Source organism: Leopardus geoffroyi, chromosome D4 (genome assembly GCF_018350155.1).
Source record: "Leopardus geoffroyi isolate Oge1 chromosome D4, O.geoffroyi_Oge1_pat1.0, whole genome shotgun sequence".
NCBI classification, from domain to species: Eukaryota; Metazoa; Chordata; class Mammalia; order Carnivora; family Felidae; genus Leopardus; species Leopardus geoffroyi.
This window is the reverse complement of record NC_059342.1, coordinates 82,242,634-82,269,511: the sequence shown is the minus strand read 5'-3', so window position 1 is coordinate 82,269,511 and position 26,878 is coordinate 82,242,634. Positions and strand designations below refer to the sequence as shown.

General features: G+C 39.3%; 3 protein-coding genes across 7 annotated transcripts in view; 2 read left to right on the top strand and 1 right to left on the bottom strand.

Annotated features, from left to right (window-relative positions):
- The window catches only part of RABGAP1 (RAB GTPase activating protein 1), a 180,730-nt gene extending 175,557 nt beyond the window's left edge, over nt 1-5,173 (bottom strand). The window contains exon 1 of the mRNA XM_045469812.1: nt 4,909-5,173. The gene's annotated coding sequence lies outside the window, so the exon portion shown is untranslated. The remainder of the gene's footprint in view (nt 1-4,908) is intronic.
- A 64-nt stretch (nt 5,174-5,237) lies between these two features.
- Nucleotides 5,238-25,586, top strand: ZBTB6 (zinc finger and BTB domain containing 6). 3 transcript variants are annotated; one of them, XM_045469823.1, is made up of 3 exons: nt 5,238-5,346; nt 19,668-19,840; nt 20,998-25,586. In XM_045469823.1, exon 3 carries the CDS (start codon nt 21,007-21,009, stop codon nt 22,276-22,278), a length of 1,272 nt encoding a protein of 423 aa, XP_045325779.1. In that variant the 5' UTR covers nt 5,238-5,346; nt 19,668-19,840; nt 20,998-21,006; the 3' UTR covers nt 22,279-25,586. The 3 variants fall into 3 exon arrangements, with proteins under 3 accessions (XP_045325779.1, XP_045325780.1, XP_045325781.1); XM_045469824.1 differs by lacking the exon at nt 19,668-19,840 and having other exon boundaries at nt 5,255-5,346; XM_045469825.1 differs by lacking the exons at nt 5,238-5,346; nt 19,668-19,840 and adding an exon at nt 20,260-20,364.
- Nucleotides 5,243-18,752, top strand: ZBTB26 (zinc finger and BTB domain containing 26). 3 transcript variants are annotated; one of them, XM_045469821.1, is made up of 2 exons: nt 5,243-5,342; nt 14,407-18,752. In XM_045469821.1, the coding sequence occupies exon 2, from the start codon at nt 14,417-14,419 to the stop codon at nt 15,740-15,742; it is 1,326 nt and encodes a 441-aa protein (XP_045325777.1). In that variant the 5' UTR covers nt 5,243-5,342; nt 14,407-14,416; the 3' UTR covers nt 15,743-18,752. The 3 variants fall into 3 exon arrangements, with proteins under 3 accessions (XP_045325777.1, XP_045325776.1, XP_045325778.1); XM_045469820.1 differs by having other exon boundaries at nt 5,255-5,346; XM_045469822.1 differs by having other exon boundaries at nt 5,293-5,380.
- Nucleotides 25,587-26,878: the final 1,292 nt, after the last annotated feature.

The window sequence follows — 26,878 nt, the reverse complement described above, 5'->3', positions numbered from 1 at the left end:
CTGCAAAAACTCAAATAAATACAGGAAAAAGGCAGTAATAAAAGAAGGGCACAAAGGCCTATAGAAAACAAATAGCCAAATGGCAGAAATAAATCCATCCTTAGCAGTAATTACTATAAATGTAAATGATGTAGGGCGCCTGGGTGGTGGCTCAGTTGGTTAAGCATCTGACTCTTGCTTTCAACTCAGGTCATAATCTCATAGTTAGTGAGACAGAGCCTTGTGTTGGGCTCTGTGCTGTAAGTTCAGAGCCTGCTTGGGATTCTCCCTTTTCCTCTCTCATGCTCTCTCTTCTCTTTCAAAATGAATAAATAAGTAAACTTAAAAAAATGTAAATGGTATAAACTCCTCAAAGAGTTGAACAGAATGGATTTTAAAAACAGATACAACCACCTGTAGCCTAGAAAAGACTCACTTTAGTTCCAAAGATATAAACAGGTTAAAAGTGAAAGAATTATTAAAAAGATATTCCAGGGGTGCCTGGCTGGCTTAGTCAGTAGAACATGTGACTTTTGATCATGAGTTTGAGTCCCACGTTGGGCCTAGAGCTTACTTAAAAAAAAAAAAATTTCCATGCAAATAGTAACCAAAAGAGAGCTGGGGTGGTTATACTAACATCATACAAACCAGACTGTAAATCCAAAAAAAGGTTACAAGAGACAAAGAAGGATTTTATTTATTTATTTATTTATTTATTTATTTATTTATTTAATCATTTAGAGTGCATGTGCCTGAGCTCAAGTGGGGGAGGGACACAGAGAGGAGACAGGATCCCAAGTGGGCTGTGTACTGACAGCAGCAAACAAGCGATGTAAGTCTTGAACTCATGAACCACGAGATCATGACCTGAGCCAAAGGGAACACTCAACCAACGAAGCCACTCAGGTGCCCCAGAGCATTATTTATTAATATAAGTTTCAATAAAGCAAGATTATCTAAAAATTATAAACATTAACATACCTAGTAAGAGATCCTCAAAATATATAAGGCAAAAATGATCAGAATTAAAAGGGAGAATAAATAAATATAATTCTACAATAATAGTTGGAAACTTTGGGGCGCCTCGGTGGCTCAGTCAATTAAGCATCCGACTTCAGCTCAGGTCACGATCTCGCAGTTTGTGGGCTGGAGCCCCGCATCAGGCTCTGGGGCCTGCTTCAGAATCTGTGTCTCCCTCTCTCGCTGCCCCTGCCCTGCTCATGCTCTGTCAATCTCCCTCTCTCTCTCTCTCTCTCTCTCTCTCTCTCAAAAATCAATAAACATTAAAAAAAAATTAGGGGCACCTGGGTGGCTCAGTCGGTTAAGCGTCCAACTTCAGCTCAGGTCATGATCTCACAGCTGGTGGGTTCCAGCCCAGCATTGGGCTCTGTGCTGACAGCTCAGAGCCTGGAGCCTGCTTCAGATTCTGTGTCTCCTCTCTCTCTCTTCCCCTCCCCCCACCACCACGCTCTGTCTCTCCCTCTCTCTCTCTCTCTCTCAAAAATAATAAACATCAAAGAAAAATTTTTTTAATTAAAAAAAATAGTTGGAAACCTCAATACCCTACTCAATAATGAATAGGACAACCAGATAGAAGATAAATTAGGAAACAGAGCACCTGAACATCATGATAAACCAACTAAACCTAACAGATATATATAGAACACTCCACCCAACAACAGCAGAATACACATTCTTTTAATGTAGCATGGGACATTCTCCTGGACAGGCCATATAATTAGGCCACAAAACAAATCTCAATAGATTTTAACAGATAGGTACTACACAAAGTATCTTCTCCAACCATTATGGGATAAAGTTAGAAATCAATAACAGAAGGAAAACTGGAAAATTCACAAATGTGTAAATTAAACAACACGCTCTTAAACAACCAATGGATCAAAGAAGAAATCAAAAGGGAAATTAGAATATACGTTAGAAATGAATGAAAATGATGACACAACATTTCAAAACAGGATGCAATGAAAGCAGTAATCAGGGAGAAATTTATAGTTGAAAACGGTTACATTAAAAAAGATCTCAAAATAATACCCTAAGTTTACACTTTACAAAATGAGAAAAACTAGAAACTATTTTTTTAACGTTTATTTATATATTTTGAGAGAAAGGGCAAGAGAGTGTGCGTGTGAACAGAAGGGCAGACAGAAAGGGAGAAAGAGAATCCCAAGCAGGCTCCATTCTCAGTGTGAAACCCAACACCGGGGTCAATCTCATGACCCCAAGATCACGACCTGAGCCGATACCAAGAGTTGGTTGCTCAACCGACTGAGCCACCCAGGCACTCCAAGAAAAACTAGAAACTAAACCCAAAACTAGCAAAAGGAAAGAAATAAAACAGATCAGAGTGGAGATAGAGACTAGAAAAAGAAAAATCAATGAAACCAAAAGTTGTTTCTTTGAAAAGAAAAAAATCAACAAATCTTTAGCTAGACTGACAAAAAAGAACATGCAAATAACTAAAATCAGAAATGAAAGTGAGGATATTACTTATGACATTTCAGAAATAAAAAGGATTAAAAAGAATGCTATGAACAATTGTATGCCAGCAAACCTAGAAAATAGGCAAATTCCTTGAAACACATAAATTATCTAAACTGATTCAAGAAGAAATAGAAAACTCAACACAATTATAACAGATTGAATGAGCAATCAAAAACCTCGGAACAAAGAACAGTCCTGTACCATATGACTTCACCAGTGAAATGTACCAAACATTTAATGAGTAACACCAATCCTCCTCAAATTCTTACCAAAAAAATTAAAGCAGAAATATTTCCTAACTCGTTCTATGAGACCTTCATTAACCTGATACCAAAGCCAGATAAATGCATCATAAGTAAGTTAGAGACTGATATCTCCCATGAATATAGATGCTAAAATCCTCAATAACATACAAGACAATCAAATCCAACAACATATTAAAAGGATTACTCACCATGTCCAAGTGGGATTTATTCCAGGAATGCAGAGTGGTTTGACATAAAATCAATCAATGTAATATATCACATTAATAAAACAAAGAGAAAAAAACACACGATCATCTTAGTGGATGAAGAAAAGACATTTGACAGAATACAATGCTTTTCATAGTAAGATCTCTCAGAAAAGTAGAGAAAATTTCTCTACATGATAAAGGTATTTGTGGAAAAAACCCATATTCAATAATTTATTTGTGGAAAACTTCATATTCAATAATTTAACTACCCCTGTAAGATCAGGAACAAGTCAAAGATGCCTCCTTTTGCTGCAGCTATTCAACATTGTACAAATTCCAGCCAGAACTATTATAACTATTCTCTTTCTTTCTCAAGAAAGAGAAATAAAAGGCAAATGGAGAGAAAGAGGTAAAACTATCTCTATTGAAAGACAACATGATTATAGAGAGAGGAAATCTAGAAGAACCCACAAGAAAGCAACCAAAGCAAAAACAAATTCAGCAATCGTGCTGGGTATAACAATAACACACAAAAACAGTTGTTTCAGGGTGTCTGGGTGGCTCAGTCGGTTAAGTGTCCTACTCTTGTTTTCCGGTCAGGTCATGATCTCACAGTTTGTGACATGGAGCCCGATGCTGGGCTCTGTACTGATAGCGCAGAGCCTGCTTGGGAATCTCTCTCTGCCTGCCTCTCTCTCTCTCTCTCAAAATAAATAAATAAACTAAAAAAAAAAAATCAGTTATTACTACCTACCAGCTATGAACAATATGAAAACGAAGTTAAGAAGGCAATTCCATTTACAATATTATCAAGAAGAATTAAGTACCCTTTAAACTTGAAAACATTGCTGTGAAATTAATGAATACCTAGGTACCTTGAAAGACATTCTGTATTCATAGGTATGAAGACGTTAAAATGGCAATGTCACCCAAAGTGATCTACAGATCCAATACAATCAAAATTACAACATCCTTTTTCTCAGAAATGTAAAAGGTCATCCTTAAATTTACATGGAGTTTCAATGGGTCAAAACAATCATGAAAAAGCATAAAGTTTGGGGACTCACACTTTCTTGCTTCAAAAGTGGCAGGACAGAGAGCCAGAAATAAACCCTCACATACATAGTCAAAGGTGCCAAGACCATTGAAATGGTAAAGGAAAGTCTTTTCAAGAACTGGTGCTGGAAAAATGTTATCCACATACAAAAGAATGAAGTTGGGTACAGCTGTGGTGACTGTTACATAACATTGTGAATGTACTGAATGCCACCAAACTTTACACTTACAAAATTATAAACTGCTTAAAATTATAAATACTATGTTTTAGGACAACTGGCTGGCTCAGTCAGTTAAGCTACTGACTCCAGATTTTGGCTCAGGTCACGAACTCACCGTTTGTGAGTTCAAGCTCCACATCGGGCCTGCCTGGGAATCTCTCTATCTATCTCTCTCTCTCTCTCTCTCTCTCTCTCTCTCTCCCCCTCCCTCCCAAAAATAAATAGGTAAACATTTAAAAATAAATAAGTATATGTTTTATCACAATAATCTCCCCCACCCTCCTCGTACCAAAAAAAAAAAAAAAAAAAAAAAAAAAAGAGCCCAGTGAGCAATTGGATTGGAAAGGAAAAAGAACAGAACTCTAGAACGATACTAAAGTTTTCTGTCTGCAAGGCTGCGTGGATGATGCCGTTTACCAACATAAGGACTACAGGCACTAAGAAGCAGGTCAGCATACGAACTTGAGATAATTAAAAGACACATTAAGATTGGGACAACCACTTGGAGATGTCTTCTGGGCAAGTTGGCCCTGGGGCTTAAGAGATCAGTCTAGACCTCGATGTAGGCAACGGAAGGCTAGAAAATGAAAGAAACCTTTGGGAATCACCAACATCCAAAAGCAAGGGGAGTACACCACCTTTTACTTTCACGGCCCCAGCGCGGCGAGTCCACATCCCTAGTCGGGAGGGCCTTACCAAGGCTTAAGTGCGGAGGCGCCCTTCAAGCCTCTGCGGGCAGCAGGTGGAGGAGCCGCTGCAAAGGGGCGAAGCACCCAGGGGTTGAGACCCGGACGCGAAACCGCAGCCAGCCACCGTGTCGTGGGTGAGACCCTCGTAGCAGAACTCTTCCGGTCCTCCGCACCCGGTCCCCCGCACCCGGTCCCCCGCACCCGGTCCCCCGCACCCGGTCCTCCGCACGCTAAGTCCCTCTCCCGGGCCAGTGGCCCTCCGAGCCTTCCGATTGGTGGAGAGGACCATGGGACCTGGAAGTTGTTTTGTCCGGCGAGGGCTGCCCTTCCGGTTCCGTTGGGTCCCCCTTTGGCTCAGGTTCCCTGCCCCTCCCCCTTCCCGGAGCCCCGAGGGGCCGGAGCTCCTGGCGGTGCCGGATCCTGACGGTGGCCTTCTCCCGGGTCTGTAAGTGCGGAGGCGGCTGGAGCGCCGGGCAGGGGTACGGGGTCTCTCAAGAGGGAGCCCCCTTGGGGCCCTAGATTGGCTGGGACCTGCTCTGGGATGGGGTCGAGGAGCTGGCCTAGGCCCGGGGAAACTTAAGGAACCCTTGACCCGGCCCATGCTGTGCCCCGCCCCTTTCCCTTCCCCGCGCCTGGAGTGGGGAGCCTAACTATGCCCTAGGGACCTCTTCCTGGGACCCCAGCCCAGGGCCCAGCAGTTGGCTTGGACGCCTGACTCTGGCATCTTGTAAGAAGTGCCAGAGCTGAGGCGCTGGCAAGGCCTCAGTGCCAGCCCGCTAGACTCACTATGCGTGCTGACCTAGGTTACACTTTTGCCGGGGTTTCCCCCAAATCGGCCACTGGCCACAGCACCTTTTCTATTACTGACTCTATGCCAGGCACGGGGGCTTCGTAAGATACCCTTCCAGTTTTCCAGGGTCAAGTTTGGGAGCCAAATACAAACAAATAATTACTCTTGCGATATATATATCAGCCGTGTATGTGTGAACTGCTTAAGGGGCAGTTGCTAGGAAAGCTGAAGAATGAAATTGACGTCTAAATGGGGAGGATAAAGTGGAGAAGAGCTTTTCAGGCAGAAGGAACAGTTTGCAAGGCTGTGAAGGAATGACTGAGGGTAAATTGTGTGTGAAGAGGAGGAAATAGGGGGCTCTTGTGCATAGGATGAGATAAGAGGCTGGGCAAGTAGGCTGAGGTCCAGATAGTGAAAGGTTTAACCCTAAAAGAGATGGGTAGTTTTTAAGGAGGTTTAAGCAGGAGACTTATACAGTCAGATTTGCTCTGTAGAAAGCCACGTTGTTCTAGAAGTCAGTCTATAGAAAAGGAACGTATAAGCTGATTATGGATTCTTCAGCTAATGTCTAGGTATTCTTATTGGAAATTCTTTTGAAGCAGTAATGGGATAAGCCTAGTGAAAGCTAATGAAGTCCTGAAATGGAGTTATGACAGTATAACTGGAAAGAAGGGAAGTATTCTGGAGTGAATGATGTGAAGACTCCGTAATAAATTGGATGTTGAGGGGTAAAGAGGTAGCAAAGCTGATTCCTAGGTTTTAGGCCTTTGGTATTTGGAGAATGTTTATGCCATTATCAGCAACAAAACCATAATCAGTGTAGAGTGCAAATTTATTTTTTGGATATATTGAATTAAAGGTATAATAGAATAGCCACATAAAACTCTCCAGTAAAGAGTTGGAAATGAAAATCCGCAGCTCAACCCCAGTGTTGTAGCTAGAGGTAAAAGTTTGAGTTATTGGTATCAAAGTAGAAGCTGTGGTAATATTTGGCATCAGGAAGTAAGTAGTGAGAAAGATGGGAATATTTGGGGAGAATGGCTGCATTTATGAAGCAGAAAGAGGAATTGGTGGGACAGCAAAAACAGAGGTAGGGGATAATGTATAAAAGTGCAGGGTCCAAGAAGACCCAGAATCAAGAGAAAATTTTGAGGAAGGTGCACGGGACAATGCATGCAGAGCATTTGGGGAATGAGAAAAAAAAAAAAAAAAGATTGTATTTCTTTAGTTAGAGATCATTAGTGGGGCGCCTGACTGGCTCTGCCCATAGAGCATTTGGCTCTTGATCTTGCGGTCAAGAGTTCAAGCCCCAGGTTGGGCATAGAGATTACTTAAAAAAAGAGAGAGATCATTAGAGACCTTTTAAAAAACAATTTTAGTAGAGTGATGAGGTGGTGATATATAAAATAATGAGGACCTCAACTGGTTTGGTGTTAAATGAGAATGAGAAAAGACCACATGTGAAGGATTTCACAAAGAAAGTTGACAGGCTTTATTTGTTTATTCACCTAACGAATGCTTATCAAGCACATTCCAGACACTGTTCTAAGCTCTTTAAAACATTAACCTAATTTTTAATTTCCCATAACAACCCTATGAAGTAATATTAGTATTTGACAGTTGGGAAAACTGAAGCACAGAAGCGGTTAATTAACTAGCCCAGGATCACACAACTAGTAAAGTGGTTGAACAGGGTTTTGATCCTAGGAAATATGGCTTCAGAAACCATAGTTTAATCCACTGCACTAAGCAGTGACTGAATATGGGCTGACAGGAATGGGAAAAATTTAGGCAAAGATAGATTCATTGATAAAAAAAATTGAGAGGCTTGGAAGGAGATCCGAATTGAGCAGGTAAGTAATGGGCTTATGTTTGTATTATATATTTGATTTTTATTTCTCTTTTTCTGTCTTAGATCCTATTCAAGTCAGTGCCATTTTAGGTCAGTTTCTTTCACAATTAGGTCAATTTATGCCATACTTACATTGATCACTTACTGTGTATAATTGGGTCTCCTCTTCAGCTTCGCACCCATGTCTAGCGAGGTAATGGATCTTCCCCATTATGTCATGTAGGATTCTCTGGCTAAACGTTCTAAGACCAGACCCATTTTCATCCCCTCTAATATTCCCTAGCTTATTGAGTGGCAACCTGCCAAATTAATCCAGTCATTCAAGTCTAATGTCTTGGAGTCATCTTAAACTATCCTTTCTTGAACCCCACCTTGGTCAGCAGTCCATCAGTTCTTTGAAATATCTCTCAAATCTGTTTCCTCTCTGTATCCATATGATTGTTGTCAATGTTCAGGCCCTCATTATTTCTATCTCGATCTATTAGAGTAATTGCATACCACCTCCTCCATGTCCACTGTTCTCAGAGGTATTCTCCACTGATACTTACTTTTGATTTGCTGGGTTTTAGACAGTGCAGGAGTTTAGGCATCATACATTTCATATGATAGAATAGTGGCCTAGGGCAGGTACTTTTGAGTAGCTTGAGGTAAAGTTAAGTTTGGTTAAGGTTGGCCATGAGGATGGGGATTTTGGGATTTTTTTTAGAGAATGTAGGGGCGCCTGGGTGGGTCAGTGAGTTAAGCGTGTGACTCTTGATTTCGGCTCAGGTTATGATCTCACAAATCGTGAGTTCAAGCCCTGCATCTGGCTCCACGCTGACAGTGCAGAGCCTGTTTGGGATTCTCTCTTTCTCTCTTTCTCTCTCTCTGCCCCTCTCCTGCTAGCACACATATGCACCCTCTCTCCTTCTCAAAATAAATAAAGTTAAAAATTTTTTTTCCAAGGAAGATACATTTCTGTGTATATTACTTAAAATTAAAAGTAAAAACAAAATAAAAGATTGAGAATTTGGGAGAATGTAGTGCCATAAAAGTTACCCATAAGAAGAAAAAGATTGAGGCTTACAGAGATAAAGGCTGTAATATAATGTAACCTTTTTGAAAATGAAGTATGGTGTTAATGAGAGACAAAGAAAAATTTCCACGTAGTTATGAGTGCTAAGTTGAAAGATAAGGGTACTTTCATGAGGTAGATGAGAAAAGAGACTGACCTACAGCTTGGGAGTTTATTATATGGAATAGAAAAGTTTTCCTTGTAAGTCATTATTAGAGGCATTTGAAATAAGAAACCTGGTTGGAGCGCCTGGGTGGCTCAGTCGGTTGAACCTCTGACTTCGACTCGGGTCGTGAGTTTGAGCCCTGCATCAGGCTTGCTGCTGTCAGCGCAGAGCCCCTTTCAGATATTCTGTCCACTTCTCTTTCTGCCCCTTCCCCACTCATGCTCGCTCTCTCTCTCAGTCAAAAAGAAATAAATATTTTTTTAAAAATGAAATAAGAAACTTGGATATTTTCTCATTGCCTGTAGCACAGCAATAAACATTGTCCAACTTAGAATATCCATTGATCCTTTTTGGTTACTCCTGTTTGAACAGGAATTTTCAGATCAGTTGGCACATTTGTTATGGAGATAATTATGAAAGAATTGTATAAATATAACAGAGAAAGTGATCTTTTAAAAAAAATGTTTATTTTGAGAGAGCGCGCGCATGCACGCAAGCGGGGGAAGGGGCAGAGAGGGAGAGAGAGACTGAGAATCCCAAGCAGGTCCCACACTGTGAGTGCATGGCCTGATGTGGGCCTTGAACACACGAACTGTAGGATCATGACCTGAAATGAAATCAAGAGTTGGATGCTTAACCAACTGAGCCACGCAGGCACCCCAGAAAAAGTGATCTTAAGTGAGAATACTCCCATTACATTGATGTGTGAGAAATAGGTCATTCAGAGCCTGCTAATGGAAACTGGGCAGTATGCAGATATAATTGCAATCACCTAGGCAATGGATGATAAGGGCCTGAACTGTGGCAATGCTGGAATAAAGAGAGAGAATTTGGAAGTCATTCTGTGCAAAGAATCAACAATGTGGTGACCAAGTCCCTCTTCTACCTGATAAGTTCTTTACTTTTAGTTACTAGAAGCTCTACTATAATCTAGAATTATGTGAGTGATTTTTATGAAATTTAGGAAAAACTACTACTATGCTTAGAAGTTAACTACAGTCCCTTTTATTTGCAAATGACATTCAGACTTAGTATACAAATATAAATACACAAAAGATGGGAAAATAACATAACATCGGTGACAAACAAAGATAAAAAACAAGGCTGAGGGAATAAAATGCAATCAAGAATACGACTCGTACCCAAAAGGTTTCCTATTAAAGTTCTCTAGAGTTGACACAAATTTGGCTTTACATTGTACTCTTTTGTTTTTTAACTTAAACCTTTTATTGAAGCATAACTGAATACACAAAAGTATGAAAATCATAACTGTACAGCTGAATGGATATGAGAAAGGGAGTCTGAGCAGTTACCCAGTTAACATTATTCATAAAACTTCAGCTAGTCTTGTTTCATACATGGATTTTGGCATCACGTAGCTTGGGCCCAATTTCCAGCTCTAACACTTAATACTTTCCACCTCTCATAAGTTGAACAAGTTTCTTATATCCTCCAAGACTTCATATGCAAAATGGAGATGATAATAATACCTACCTCTTAGAGATTTTGAGGATTAGGTGGGTCAATTTAGGTAAAGCACTTAGCACTATACCTGGGACATAGCAAGGATTCAATAAAGATTAGCTACTATTTCTCATGTTGTTAAGTCAGTTTATAAGAAACACAGTTATTCCTTTCTATTTTGACATTTTTCAAAAGTAAAAAAAATATATGTATGTACATATGTGTATATATGTGTATATGTATATATGTGTATATATGTATGTATATATATATGTGTATATATATATATATATATATATATATATATATATATATTTAAAATTTGGTTTTACATTGTCAAAGCCATTTTGGAAACAAACCCAAGAAAAAGTTTCCCCAGGACACTCAAAAGCAGAAAAGATGATAATGAAGAGCATCTCTACCATAGTACAATAATGATTTCATAGGGAACATTAAAGAGTTAATTATTGTGCTGGTCTTGTTGAATGAGCTGTATAAAAAGTAACAGTTGTGGGACACCTGGGTGGCTCAGTCCAGTGGCGGGCATGGGACTTCGGCTCAGGTCATGATCTTGTGGTTTGTGAGTTCGATCCCCACGTCAGGCTCTATGCTGGCAGCTCAGAGCCTGGAGCCTGCTTCAGATTCTGTGTCTCCCTCTCTCTCTGCCCCTCCCCCATTCTCTCTCTCTCTCTCTCTCTCTCTCTCTCTCTCTCTCAAAAATAAATAAGCAGTTAAGAAAAATTTTTTAATAAAAATATTAAAAAAACAAGTAACAGTTGGTCCTTGCCCTCAAATAACTAAAATTGTATTGAAAAGAGAAACTAGTAACAGCAATTGATTAAGGGATAAACTACGTGGCCCAGAAATAAGAGTGTATCAAAGACAGCCAATAGAGTGCACTGACACATATTAGGGAAAACTTAAAGTAAACAGAACAATTTTCCTCACATCCTAAGACTAGAGCAGAGCAATCAAAGCCAGCACTTTCTTTGGGTAACTGTTGGGCTGCTCTCGCTGTTAAGTTTCTTGAGGCTGATTGATAGGAAGTACTCCAGCTCCTCATCTTTGGAGCTTCAAGGAACAGTTATTTCTGAGGATAGTTGTCTCAAACACTGTGTGTATTGCCTCCTATAGATGGAAGCAATTAATGATCATTTTTGGGTATGTGTAGAAAAATACTGACCTGAGGGTGACTGAGGACAAGCTAAACTCTAAGAAAGAATGCCCCTTTTGTTTGGCCACTTGAAACAACAGTCATTTTTATAACTTCTGGTTATAAATTGGGGCATTCGCTGTTTCCAGAATGACTGAATTAGGATACTGTGATTGCTAAAACTAGCCAGTGATAATACAGTTTTGCTGCTTTCTTTTTTGATATGTTTCTTGTATCTCCTAGATTTTTTCCTTTTTGATATTCACCATCTTTTCTCTGATGCTGCATTTGCTTCTCTGCCTCCTTCCTCTCTCATTTTTATTGTAATTATTCGTACCTGTACATTCAGAATGCCATACAAAGGAAAAATTTTCATTTATGTCTGTATATGTTTGTTAATATACCTGTGCCATACCAGTTCCCCCTCCTATATTTCACCTCTTCCAGTGATAGTTTCATTCAGTTGAACTCTTAAGTTTGAAACCTTTATACATCCCTTTTTTTTTTTTTCATTCTCTGGATCTAGTCATTTACCAAGTTCCTCAAAATATCTTTTACTATTTTTCTTTACCCCTTATTCCCACTTTCATTCCTTCCTAGGCTTTTGTGGCCTCAGAGCCGTAATGCTTTCACAGACTGAGCTGATCTTCCTAACAGCAATTCTTCCTTCTTTCTGCTGTCAGATCCTGTAGGTTCAACAAATACCAACTGAGCACCTACTATATGTTTAGTACAATATGAGGTGATGGGAATACACACCAGTTTGAACAGAAGAGGTTCTGGCCAGTAATGTGGCTGCAATAAGTAGAATTTAAAGCAAAAGGAAAAAATGTTTTGCCCTAGAAGATGCAGGTTCCCAGCATCAGCCTCATTGAGTGGGGTGGAGATGTTTCCCTCTAATGCCATGAAGCTTGCAGTTGGAGGGGAAGGAACGGGTACTGTATTTAATGAAGTATTTTGAGTGTTAACGTTGGAAGTGCTATGCGATAGGTCCAGTAAAGACAACTGTTTTAGTGTAAGAGGTTAGGTATGGGCCTCAAGAAATAAAATAAAGGAGTCATAGGGTGCCTGGCTGGCTGTCTCAATTGGTAGAGTGTCTGACTCTCGCTCTCAGGGTCATGAGTTTGAGCCCCATGTTGGGTGTAGAGATTACAAGGAAGGAAGGAAGGAAGAGTCCATATTAGAGTAGTGCTCTAGACTAAAGAGAGAACTGCAACTGTGCTAAGAGCTGGAGTCAATAGAATGCTGTCATGCACTATGAGTTTGTATGCAGTATGAATAAGATCTGGACTCTGCTTCAGGAGCTGATGTTCTATGAGCCTTGCTTAGTCATTGTTGTAGAAGATAAGATTGTAAAGATTGGGCCTCAGGATCCAGATGTGGCCAAGCACAGCTGGTTGTCTCATGTGATTCTCCACTACAGAGTTGATGAATGCACAAAATTCAAGGTAAATTTATTGATGCACTGAGATTATTTCTCAAGAGCAGAGCTGATATACCTGATGTCACAGAAGACTGCTGCATAAACAGGCTGCCAGTTTACTTTTTTTTATAATGACTGGGGGACTGGAATTATCCTGTTGGTATGGCTAATTCATTCTTCCCTGTAGAGAGACACATGGGAAGCCAAATTACCAGAAAATCATTTAGGGAGTATGGAATCAAAACATAGGGACTTTCTCCAAGGGAATTGCTACGTAAAGGGACAGAAAGGCAGAGAGTTTGGCAAAGACACCTTCTCCATGGTTGAATGCATTACACCAATGTTTACCTTAATTATTACGAGGTTTACTTCATCAGTTTATACTCGAAGATTAGTCTTCATCCAGGAGACAATGGGAAGTCACAGAAGGATTTTAGGCGGGGGTTAGATATAATCAGAGCCAACATTTTTGAAAGCTGACATGTGGTATAGAAGCTGGATTAGAAGGTACAGAAGCTGGAGCCCAAGGAACATTTACGATCCTATTCTAATAGTCCAGTTGATGAGTAATGATAGATAAAGAGGGATAAAGAAGAAGGAACAAAATCTCTAAGCTATTCATTTGATCGACTTTATTCTTACTCAGATTCCCACCAAGTGGCTCATCTGGTTTTTCTATATCAAATATTTTATTTACTTTCTATATCAAGAAATGTTTGAGAGTTGTGTTTGTCCAAAATGTACAGGATAAAGACCTGTGCCTTTGATACTGTGTAAACATTGTCCCTTTAAGTTTGTGACTTACAGTTTATTGCAGAAATGCTTGTATGAATAAATTCACATCAGTTTAAATAGAAGAGGATTTACCAAGGAATGGGGCAAGCAATGTCATTGCAGTTCTTTAAAATAGAAAGCAAAGAGGGGCGCCTGGGTGGTTCAGTTGGTTAAGCATCTGACTCTTGATTTTGGCTCAGGTCATAATCTCATGGTTTGTGAATTCAAGCCTCACGTTGGACTCTGTGCTGGCAACACAGAGCCTGCTTGGGATTCTCTCTCTTCCTCTTTGTCCGCTCCTCCCCTACTTGTGCTCTCACCATCTCTCTCTCAAAATAAATAAACAGAACTTAAAAAAAAAAGACATTATTTAAAAAAATAGAAAGCAAAGGAAAACATTTTGTCTTTGAAGAAGCAGGATTTCACAGTATCATGCAAAAGAAAACAGTTACTTTGTTATTACTTGCTGGGATGTTTTCAGTTTGTTTTTGAAACCTGATAAAATTCTGATTTGAGAAGCAAGAAAATGCTCTTGGAGTAGCTCAAACACTGTTCTTGTATTAAGTATCTTAAAAAGTTGAATGGATGCCAAGCCATGTACACTAATACAAGTCCACTCCTTAGGTGCAATTGACACTTGATGTTGGTAAGGACTAATTTTTAACAGCCTTTGAAAGCTGTTACACTAGCTTCCTCTTTCAAGGAAAATATCATTTGGATGCATACAAAGAGATATGACAACACAAATTTGGTTTTGGAAGGAAAAATCCAGGTTTCTTAATTGTTTGAATTTTCTTAAATTCATCCTTTTTACATTTCTGTTCTTTAGGTCTGCCAAAATGTCTGAAAGATCAGATCTCCTTCACTTCAAGTTTGAAAATTATGGAGATTCAATGTTACAAAAAATGAACAAATTAAGAGAAGAGAATAAATTTTGTGATGTTACAGTTCTCATAGATGATATTGAGGTACAGGGGCATAAAATTGTGTTTGCTGCAGGTTCCCCCTTCTTAAGAGACCAGTTTTTACTGAATGATTCCAGAGAGGTGAAAATCTCCATATTGCAGAGTTCCGAAGTGGGGAGACAATTGCTCTTATCCTGTTATAGTGGTGTGCTGGAATTCCCTGAAATGGAACTGGTCAATTACTTGACTGCTGCAAGTTTTCTTCAGATGAGCCACATTGTAGAACGGTGCACACAGGCCTTGTGGAAGTTTATAAAGCCAAAACAACCAATGGATAGTAAAGAGGGATGTGAACCACAGAGTGCTTCTCCCCAGTCAAAAGAACAGCAGGGAGATGCCAGAGGCTCCCCAAAACAGGATTCACCTTGTATTCATCCATCTGAAGACAGTATGGATATGGAGGACAGTGATATTCAGATTGTTAAGGTAGAATCTATTGGGGATGTATCTGAGGTTAGAAGTAAAAAAGATCAGAACCAGTTTATTTCTTCTGAACCCACTGCTTTACATTCATCAGAGCCCCAGCATTCCCTGATAAATTCAACTGTGGAAAACAGAGTAAGTGAAATAGAACAAAACCATCTCCACAATTATGCCCTCTCTTACGCAGGCAGTGATAATATCATCATGGCCTCAAAAGATGTCTTTGGGCCTAATATTCGAGGTGTAGACAAAGGCCTACAGTGGCATCACCAGTGCCCAAAGTGTACCAGGGTGTTTCGTCACCTGGAGAACTACGCCAACCATTTAAAAATGCACAAACTCTTTATGTGTCTACTCTGCGGCAAGACTTTTACTCAGAAAGGCAACCTTCATCGACACATGCGTGTGCATGCCGGCATTAAACCTTTCCAGTGTAAGATCTGTGGGAAAACCTTTTCTCAGAAGTGTTCCTTACAGGATCATCTTAACCTTCACAGTGGAGATAAGCCCCATAAGTGTAACTATTGTGACATGGTTTTTGCACATAAGCCAGTTTTGAGGAAACATCTTAAACAGCTGCATGGCAAAAACAGTTTTGATAATGCCAATGAAAGAAATGTGCAAGACCTCACAGTGGATTTTGATTCTTTTGCATGTACAACAGTCTCAGACTCTAAAGGGTGTCAGCCACAGCCTGATGCAACACAGGTCCTGGATGCAGGTAAACTGGCCCAAGCTGTCTTGAACTTAAGAAACGATAGTACTTGTGTGAATTGAGTAGGGGCTTTATGCTCACAACTTAGAACTGACTGAAAACGTGGCAATAGTCTTGAATCTTTTTAGGAGTGATTTTGCTAGTTTGACTTCTCCAAAGCCTCTGTGCAGGTTGTAGGGGTGAGTCAAAGCACTAACAGACCAGGCAACTTACCACTTGGAGTGGTCTTGCCTTCCTTTTGCCCTCTCCCATTTCGTGTTTTGAATTATTTATCCTGTGATGTCTGTTTTACTTTTCCAAGGAGTATTCCGTTTGTCTACCTAACATTGACCTTTGTTTTAGACCGACACTATTTTAGGCTTTTCACTGGGCACATCCTGAGGGTACCAGTGAGTTAATAACATCACCTATGGTCCACTAATAGATGCTGTGCTAAGAGAAGTGAATAGTATTTTTCTTTGGCAGAAAACAGGCTGAGATATAAGAGGATATTGCTCTTGGCCTGAATATGTGATAAAACTTCTGGCTGCCTATTGTTAATTGCCTATTGATAATGAATCTGCCTCCTACCATTTGTACTTGTCTTGGAGCTGGCTATGAAGTATTTTGGGTTGTTCTGTACTCTTTTCAACAGTATTATAGCCCAACTTCATGTCACTGTGTTGTTCACATAGACCAGAGTACAATGTTTTCGGCAACACCTACAGACAAATAGTTAGCATGAGAAGCATAATTAACAAAGGATAGAAGTACAATTTACAATAGCACTTACATGGGAGGTCTTCCCGAAAAGAAGCCAAATGCTTATAATTAATGTGTATCGTACTTGTTGATGCTTTTCAAATCAGGATTGCCCCAGGCACACTGAAAATGTGCTAAAGTATAATGGTCTCTCTCAAAAGAGGCTATTTGGGAGTCAGTCTCTGGATTGTTTTAGAGGTTAGCCTTCCGAAAGGTGAGTTTGGCCTTCAGAGTTTTGTCTGTTGTACTGTAATAATCTCTGTATCCTCATTTCTTCATGTACACTAGTTTCTAAGATGGATGAAAAAAGTGGATCACAGAAGGAGCAATTGGGTTTTTGCATTCAGATAGTCCTAAAAAGGTACATAGTCCCACCTTGCCATGTTTGATAGATCACTAATGCAGAATTGATCTTCCAGTATGGAAAGACACAATTGTTTTTCCTAAAGCACATTTATAGTTCAGAAAGAAAATTTTGAGTCTTAGTAGTTTTTGACTCATGAATTAGATTTAGGTAATAGGAGTCTTAGGGTCCCTTAGAGAATCTTTAAGCGATCATATACTCCACCTCTTTTATTTAAGCTGGGGTATCCAAAGCCCAAAGAGGTGGCCTGGCCAAGGCTGGCCAAAGTAGAGAAGTGACTAAAAATATGAGCTAATCTCTCCTTATTTCTCACTATCTCTTAGCTTAAAAAGGTTTAGTACATGATCAAGGGTATTATTATCAGCAAAAAGCTCCTAGTTTGTGCTTCACTTTTTGGAATCCCTGTTGGCTTTTTGAGACAGCCCAGGTTTTACAAACAAAACATCACAGGAAGGATGTATTTTTGTTAATTATTTTTTTGGTTAGAATGAATATTACATTCTGCTCAAGCAAGTGATTGATTTGCTAGATGGTGGTCAGGGAGAAAAAAGACAAGTAAGAATAATGTGAGAAGGAAACAAATGTGAATCTGATTTTGTCTGGAAGCAGTGTTTATTTAGTTTCCATTGGGCTTTTGTTTTTACTTTTGAGCTATGAGAATGCATGTACAGATAAACCAAAACTTGAGTTTAACTTGAATAGTCACAGGGAATTCTTCGAGCTGTTATAATTTGATGCATTTACATGTGAATCTGATTTGAGGTATAATTTCTACCTTTTGTTAAAATCCTTAAAATGAGAATAAAATTGAGTGATAAGACTAATAGGTATCTTATGCCCAAAGTCACTCATTTTATGGTTTAATGATGCTACCTAGCATTCTGATTTTTATATGATCCAGCCAAAGAGTACCAGTTCTATGCAACAGTGAGACATTAATGTTAACCAGTGTTTCTCTGAACATCATTTCATCATAGGGAAATAGGAAGTTGGAGTGCTTCCTTCACTTACATTCATGTCCTGTTTTTGTTACTGGTTTGAAGACTAAAAGACATGAGTTCAATATGATTGGTCTCTTTGGTTGGAGACTATTTCTGGGTTCATTGAGTCATTTGAGAAACATTTATTGGGTACCTTTGTTGCCAGGCACTATGCTAGATACTGAGGATATTGAAGGTAAGATTGCTAAGGTCCCTGCCCTCACAGAGCTTATGGTCTCATGTGGTCTCATATGGTCTCATGTGGTCTTAGAGAAGGTGATTTTATACTGGGAATAATAAAGAAAATGCCTTGCTTTCTTTGATCACTTAAAATCAGCATCTTGATGGGGTTTTTTAATCAGTAAAACTGGTTCTCACCTTTTGCAACTGCAAACCACTGAAGTGATTTACAGTCTCCTCCATTTCTTGGCTGGAGAGGTGTTTTGTTTCTGTGAGACATTTTCTTAATTTTGGTGGGACTTGACTTTTCTCCTTCTTTATACATGTTTCTTAGATTGTATTTCAAAGTGGTCAAGTTACTGACATCAAATACATTTTATAAGGGAAGATGACTTTCAAAACTAGTCATATTCTTATAGAGAAGAAAGGTTTTCTAAAACCTTAGTCATTCTGCATTTGTATTTTATGGATCCCCAAGATAACTAAAAAGGAGTCTCTTTACCATAACTTGGTTTTTAAAAAATTACCGTGTCACCATTATTTATTTATTTAATTTTAAAGACAAACTCCAAACTGAAGTGGCTCTGAAGTAAATCAGATGTGGTTTTGTTTTAGTTTCTTTATTAGAAGATCTATAAATGGTGACCAGAGTCACCACTTCTAAAAGATTGTCCTAAACAAACAAACCAGAATATTTTATTTCAGCTGGTGAATAGCTGTTCTAAGTCTGTTGTATGTTAGACATACTATGAACTACCTCTTCACTTATTATGGGGAAGTTTCCTTAATAAAAGTGTGACAATTAAATCTGTGGTGTCAGTGGTTTCTTTTTTCTCTCCCTCCTGCTTTCCTTTTCAATTGCCTGAATTTGAAAAAGAAATGCTTTCTTCACTCCTATTGTTTACTAATCAAGCACGCTGAGCTTGGCCTCCGAAGCAAATCTGGTTAACCAGAAATTGTTAGTTGGGTCAGTTACTTCCAGGAGAACCTGTTGACTGAAGGGTAGAGCTGCTGCTTTTCAGAATTGGTTCAGACATAACTTCATTTGGCAAATACCTGATGCCTACTCAGTGCCAGATTTCGGGAATGCGGAGATTATAAATCACTGTCCTAAATACCTCCAATCAGATGGGTCACAGATTTCATTACAGGTATGATAATTGCAATAATGAAGGTGGCCAAAGGGTTTAGAGGCTCCCAACGGGGAGCCAACTAATTCAAGGGCAGTTCAGGATGGCTTCAGGGATGACGTGATTTATGAACAAGATTTCGAAGGATGATAGGGAGGAGAATGGATAGGGCACGTGGGAGGAAGCAGCCCCAAGAGTTAAAGATACAAGGCCTGGGTTCGACCAGAACTGGTGGGTGGGGAACGGGGACACGCGAAGGATTGGTAAAGTGAGATCCAGAGGTGGGAGTCAGATCCTGATGGTCATTAGCTAGGCAATCTCGAATGTTGATCCCCATGGCAGTCTCCTCTCCTCTCCTCTGAAATTGTAGAAGGCCGAGTGAGGAAAACCCCTCCCGGCCCGTAACAGCCCCTGAGGGCCTCCCAGCGGTTCCGGCGCAGGGTATTCCCAATAGGTGCGCTGTACCCCAGTTCACAACCCGTCTGCGATACGGACGTTGGGGAGAACTCACGAAGGGGAACGGCTCGCGTGCCGAAACTGGGGCAGGAAAGATGGGATTTGCCGGAATTCGGGTACCTCTCTGTCATTCCAGGAGCGGGGGGAGTGAGGAAGGGAGACTGTCTCAGGATGTCCTTCCGGGACGCCAGCCCACCCCAGTGAGGAGCGGAGCTAGTTGACACCGGATGTGTTTCCTCCCAGGCTAAGTCCACCTTCCGGCTTAGGCCGCCGCTGCTGCGGAAAGCTGCTTTCTGGCTCTCTGAGTCGGTGAGTTAGCGCGATCGGGACGGGCCGGTGGGGAAGCCTGAAGAGGGCGAGGTGGAGGAGGAAGGCCCCTAAGCGCGGGCGGGGAGGTTGGACTGGTGCTACAGCCCTTTGGAGGACAGGGCCTACGGTCTTGGCGGGCTTAGCTCGGGAAGAACCCGTGTGTGGCGAGCTGCAGGATCTTCCAGGCCAGCTGGGGTCCGTGTCGGTTCAACAGATGTTCCCTCAGCAGCGCCTGTTCTGTGCCGGCCCCTGCGTTCGCTGCGGAAACTCAGATGAACCAGGCACCTTTTCGTGGTGCTTTTCGGAGGAACTGACTGTTGGGGAGACCGAAGGAGGAGTCAACAGCGGTCTTAAGTGATTTGGGGGCTTAAAGGAGCCACATCACTAGCCGAAAAGAGGACCTGGAAGCGCAAACATAACATGTGCAAAAGTGTATTCGGGTCTTCTTGTCTGGGCAGTGGTGAAAATCTCAATATGGAAGGAGCTCAGATGAAAAATCGAGAAAAGATAACGCCTTAAAGATGGTTAGGACCAAATCGTGAATGATCTTCTATCTGCTAAAAAGAGTAGGCTGTTCTGGAGGTAGAGGAGAACAATGGAGAATTTAAAGTAGAAGAGAGTAAAAAAAAAAAAAAAAAAAAATTTAAAAGATGTTAGTTCTGGTGGCACTGAGGAGGCTGGGAATATGGGAGAGTGTGGTATCAAGGAGACCTGTTGAAAGACCTTGCAGTGGTCCCCCCGGGGGAACAGAATGAGGACCTGCAGTACTGATGGGGAATAGGAAGCTTGGAGATTACATTAAGGTTTCTAATGTGGGAGACTATGTTAAGTCCTCTTACTTGTAGGTATTAACAGTGTCCTGGACCACAATATAGATAAAATTTAGCCAAGAAGAAAAACAGAAACTGTTAAGTACAACTCTGTATAATAAGTACTATAACAAAAATATGAAAAGTGTGTTAAGAGATCATAGAGAAATGCGTTCTAATTTTCTGGGTTGTGAGACGGTGGCATAGGCTTTCGCTCTTCGTACTCAGATTAGAATTTGAGTCTTCTTTTACCCAATTCAGGTTTGGGATTTGTGTTTGTTTTTACCATCACAGTGTAGGAAAGCATTTCCTATCTTTACCTCAATGTTTGTGTTTTATTTTGCTTAGATTGTGACCATGGCTGCTGAATCCGATGTCCTGCATTTCCAGTTTGAACAGCAAGGAGATGTAGTCTTGCAGAAAATGAATCTCTTGAGACAGCAGAATTTATTTTGTGATGTGTCAATTTATATTAATGACACCGAGTTCCAGGGGCACAAGGTGATTTTAGCTGCTTGCTCCACTTTCATGAGAGATCAGTTTTTACTTACGCAGTCAAAACATGTCAGAATCACCATCTTGCAGAGTGCAGAGGTTGGCAGAAAACTGTTGCTCTCTTGCTATACAGGAGCACTTGAAGTTAAAAGGAAAGAGCTTTTGAAATATTTGACTGCTGCTAGTTACCTGCAGATGGTTCACATTGTGGAAAAGTGCACAGAAGCTTTGTCAAAGTATCTGGAAATTGATCTTTCTATGAAAAATAACAATCAGCATACCGACCTGTGTCAGTCCTCTGATCCAGATGTTAAAAATGAAGAAGAAAATTCAGATAAAGACTGTGAGATAATTGAAATTTCAGAAGACAGTCCCATAAACGTAGATTTTCATGTAAAAGAAGAAGAAAGCAATGTTTTACAGTCTACAGCAGAGTTGACATCAGAGAGGAAGGAAATGAAGTCACCAGAGCTGTCTTCAGTAGATATTGGTTTTAAAGATAATGAAATTTGTATCCTCCATGTGGAATCTATCAGTACTGCCGGTGTAGAAAATGAGCAGTTTTCACAGCCTTGTACCTCTTCAAAAGCAACCATGTATTTCTCTGAAACACAGCACTCACTGATCAATTCTACAGTTGAGAGCAGAGTGGCAGAAGTTCCTGGGAATCAAGATCAGAGCTTATTCTGTGAGAATACTGAAGGAAGTCATGGTACAGTGAATGAGATTCAGAACCTGGAGGATGCTTATTCACTGAGGCACCAGTGCCCCAGGTGTCCCCGAGGATTTCTTCACGTTGAAAACTATCTGCGCCACCTTAAGATGCATAAACTGTTCTTGTGCTTACAGTGCGGAAAAACATTTACACAGAAGAAAAATCTCAACCGGCACATTCGAGGGCACATGGGCATACGGCCCTTTCAGTGCACTGTGTGCTTGAAGACCTTTACTGCCAAAAGCACACTTCAGGACCACTTGAACATACACAGTGGAGATCGCCCATACAAATGCCACTGTTGTGACATGGATTTCAAGCACAAATCTGCCCTCAAAAAGCACTTAACCTCTGTCCATGGCAGAAGTAGTAGTGAAAAACTACCCAGGCATGATCTCAAAAGGCAAAATCTACTATAATTAGAACCACATCTTGCTATGTAAGCCTTGTATCGTTCTGTTAGGCAAGTTTTTCTATAGAAATGCAGCAGTATAGTTATACTGCATTCCCCTCCTCCCCCATCTTTGGGTCTTAATTTTGGTCTGCCTACACGTGTTATTCTTTCTGAACTTTTACGAACAGTTCCAAAGTGTGGGAGACATGATAAAGCTAATGGGATGCTGTCTTATCTCATGTATTATATGTAAGTCCCAGTGGTATAACTAGAGAAATAATGTTCCTGTCTTAAATATTCCTAATTCCAGTGACAGAGGATCCAGCAGTATTTCTAGGTTCTAATTTTGAGTCTCTAGATAAATGATATAAATGTAAAATCCCAACCATATAATAATTTTTAGGAATTAGGATAACAGGAAGAGAAAATAACTTAAAAAAAACCGCTATGATCCATTATTAGTTCTTTGTAGAACTAGTGAAATATATATATATATACACATATACATATATGTGTGTGTGTATCTATATATATATTTACAAACTACTGTTGGATTCTTAAGTACCAAGGTACTTGTTTTAAACTGTAAGGGAACACACTTCAAATTCACTTGGGAGTAGCGGAATTTCCTTGTATGTGGGCTAATCTTAAAATGATGTTTCCATGACTTGTTAGTATACATAATTTAGAAGTGATTAATTGGGCCCAGGTTTCTCAATTTTATTTAACAGAGTTGTATTTAGTAATTTTATGACCAGTGAAATTATACCATTGGCATGAAACTCTGAAAAATTTCTTTTAGAAATTCCAATTTTGGGGCACCTGGGTGGCTTAGTCAGTTAAACATCTGACTTCAACCCAGGCCATGATCTCATAGTTTGTGAGTTCAAGCCCCACTTTGGGCTCTATGTTGATAGGTTGGGGCCTGGCCCCTGCTTCAGATTCTGTGTCTCCCTCTCTCTGTTCCTCCCCCAGCTGTGCTCGGTCTCTCTCTAAAAAATAAACATTAAAGAAAAAAATCCCAACTTACCAAAGATATTCTTTCTATTCTTCTTTCTTTCCTTTTTAAAATTTATTTTATATTCTAGTTAACATGTAGTAAAACTGACCTTTGTTTTTGGTCTACATGTCCATGAATTTTAATTCATGTAAATTTGTGCAACCACCACTGCAATCAGGATACAGAACATTCCATCATCCCTAAAAACTCCCTTATGATGCCCCTTTGTAGTCAACTCCTCCACCTGTCTCTAAATCCTGGCAATAGTTCTCCATTGTGTAATTTTGCTTTTTGTGGATTGTCAGAATGGAATCTTCTGGTGTTCCCTTGTGAGATGATTTTTTCACCAAACCAAGTGACTTTGAGAGTCATCCACTTTGTGTGTATTTTAATAATTTATTCCGTTTTTACTTTATTTTTTTTTGAAAACTTATTTTTCATGTTTATTTATTTTGAGAGAGAGAACACGAGCAGGGGAGGGGCAGAGAGAGAGAGAGAGAGAGAGAGAGAGAGAATCCAAAGAAGGCTCCTCACTGTCAGTGCAGAGCCTGACACGGAGCTCAATCCCACAAACTGCGAGATCATGACCTGAGCCGAAATCAAGAGCCGAAATCAAGAGCTGGGCAGTCAACCAACTGAGCCACCCAGGCGCCCTTCCCTTTTTCACTTTAAGTCGGCCATATATATTATGTTGTTGTCACTAGATGAATAGTTTAAATATGGCTAGCTATTAGTGTTCTCTTAATTATTAATAACTTCATGTATATTAATGCATTTTTCATTTACCACAAGTTGACAAAAATCCTAACCATCCCTAGAGTTTCTGTATTTCCAGAAATGAGCCAAAAGCAAAACCATGACTGTATGATTATTTTAGTGAAAGTAATATTTTTTATTGTGTTATGAGCCATTGCTCTCTACTCTCCCTGTGTACAAATAACATGAGACTTTTAATTGTCATAACAAAGATTAAAATCTATTGCAGGGAAAATCGTACTCTCTAAAATGCAGGAACTACTTTTAGTAAAGAAGCCTGACTGGATACATCTTACTTTCAAAATGTTCTATTCCTCCTGTACTCATCTCAACTTTATGTAGAATTTCTGCTATCTCTAGGTTCTGTTGAAGCCCTTCCACATTTGAAAATGTAATATACTTTGTACCATTTATAAGAATTTTGTGATTGATCACATGTTGATTGTTACAAATGTTAAATATCCTTTTTTGTGATATTTTTGGGAAAAATATATTCTCCATAGAATTTAACTCTGGGAGAGACTTTAAAGAGTCCAGCTCTCATCTTTGATAAGAAAACCAACTTCATATCCCTTCCCCCATGTCCTTCTTAGTGACATTGGACAGGTCACTTCTCTACCAGTTTTTCTTAAGCTTACATATAAAACAATAAATTTCAACTTGGTAATTTCTAAAATCATTTCCAGGTCTAAAGTTCTCATGATTTTATATTTAAATCTTCCTGAGTTCCTAAGAACAGAGAAGAGGGGAAAGCAAGAGAGGAGAGTTTTGTGTCTTTATGAATGTTGCTATTTGAGTACTGCTTTGGAGACAGAATTTTTCTAAACTAAGTAGTGTTTTTCTTCCACTGGAGAACATGATAGTACAACATTTAATTTTCTTTCCCATTTGACCTATAATTGACCATTTGTAGGTATGAAAACATTTTTCTTTCAGAAATAGTTTGTGATTGAAGTACTTTTCTTATGTTGCTTCCTCGGATGAAATTTAGTGGGGGAGGGATGGAGATGGGAGGGAAGGGTAAAAGAATAGTAATAAACTGTTTTTTTAGGAATTGGTACATACTATCTTTGCTGTTTGAAAAAAAATTATGGTTGAACTATGTTTAAGTTTTATGTGTGCCTTGTAAGATTCTTGTGACATTTTTGGTAAGCACTTTGAGATATTTGCTTGGGGGGAAGGGTTGTTTTGTGAAAGTGATGGTTGTTATTTATTTTTATTTATTCCTGTCCAGTAGCACACAGTGATCTCAGAACATTCCTAGAGAGTGTCTGTTTGCATGATGTATATAAACAATTCCAGGAAAATAGAATCTTTTGAAAAATGCAGGTATGGCAAAGTAAAGTGTTGAATTTATTCATTTAAAATATTCACTTTTAGTTGTTTGTGTTTCTGATATGATGGGGAAAGATACAACATGTTTGAGTTCAGCCTCTTCATTTACTGCATTAATGTATAAAGGATCTTGGAAAGGTAGGTTGTTACTTTGGTATAAGAGAAAATCCTTGCTGTTTTTCCTTGGATGTAACTATTCTATATGTTTACATAAGAAAAAATAAACTGGAGATAGGAATGGAGAACTTTGTGTTTTGTCTACATCTGTGAATTTTATGGAATGAAACTATTTCTTCTGGCTGTTCATTCGCTCAACAAATATTTATGGAATCCTTACAGTAGTACTAGAAGTTAGATATACAGACAAAAATCCCTGGTCTCATGAAGCTTGTATTTTAGTGGAGGGAGAAAGACAGTAAACAAGTAAAATCAATGTATATCAGATTTTGAAAACAGACTTGGAGGAAATAAAGCAGGGATAGGGAGTGCCAGGGAACAGAAATTGGGATTGTAATATTAAATATAATAGGTCACCCGTGAAAATATTAGCAAAGTGTCATATACACTGGCCAGTAAAATGAAAAGCATACATATATATGCTTCCATTACTAACTAGTTAAATGGAAAATAGTGGAACAAATGAACCATTATTGAGAACCTTACTCTTGGATTAGCATTTATGTCATAGGAGAGAATGAAAGGGTACAAATAAATGCATGGGAGAAAAGTCTTTGGCCAACAAATATTTTTTGAAAAACACTTGTTTCCCTGACATTATGGCAGTATAATAGTAATAACCATATATATACACATACATATTAAGTTTATTACAGCTTGTAAACTACATGTCCATATGTCTAAATTTGTACTGGATTTACTTTCATGCATGCCTTTGTTGGACATATGTTTTCACATTGGAAAGTGACTTCAGTTTAATCACAGTTTGTGGCCAATTTTTTAATCTGTGTTTTTCAGTTTCTCAGTAACAAAGAGTACATAGTATCAGTTTTTTAGGATTATTTTGATGAATAAACTATAAAAACGAAAATAAATGGTAAAAATGAAATATTTATTACTTAACACAGGACCTGGCACATGGTAAGCAGTCCATAAAGTCGAATTCCCTTATTTCTAATACTAGTCTGTTTCTTCATCTAGAAAAACAATAGGAATTTAACCTTCACAGCTTGCTGTGAAAAATCCTTAAACAAATATTTATTGAGACATTAATGCCAGAATTTGTGCTTGAATTTTGATCTCTGCCAGCTTGTGAAGAACTCTCTGTAATAGATATCTGTTAGTGCCTGGCAAGCAAATGCTGGTTTTTTTGTTGTTTTGGTTTTTTTTAATAGGGAGATTGTCAAATATGTGGAAGGATTGGGGGAATGAGTCAGTGTATAATTATGGTCGAGTGCATATAATATAGATGTATCAGATTATGCTCAATGGAGACCACTTTTTTCATGAGGGGAGTCAGACACTGCCTCACAGCAGTGTTAAAGGCTAGCTCAAGGCGCTGATGAAGGTGCAGGGA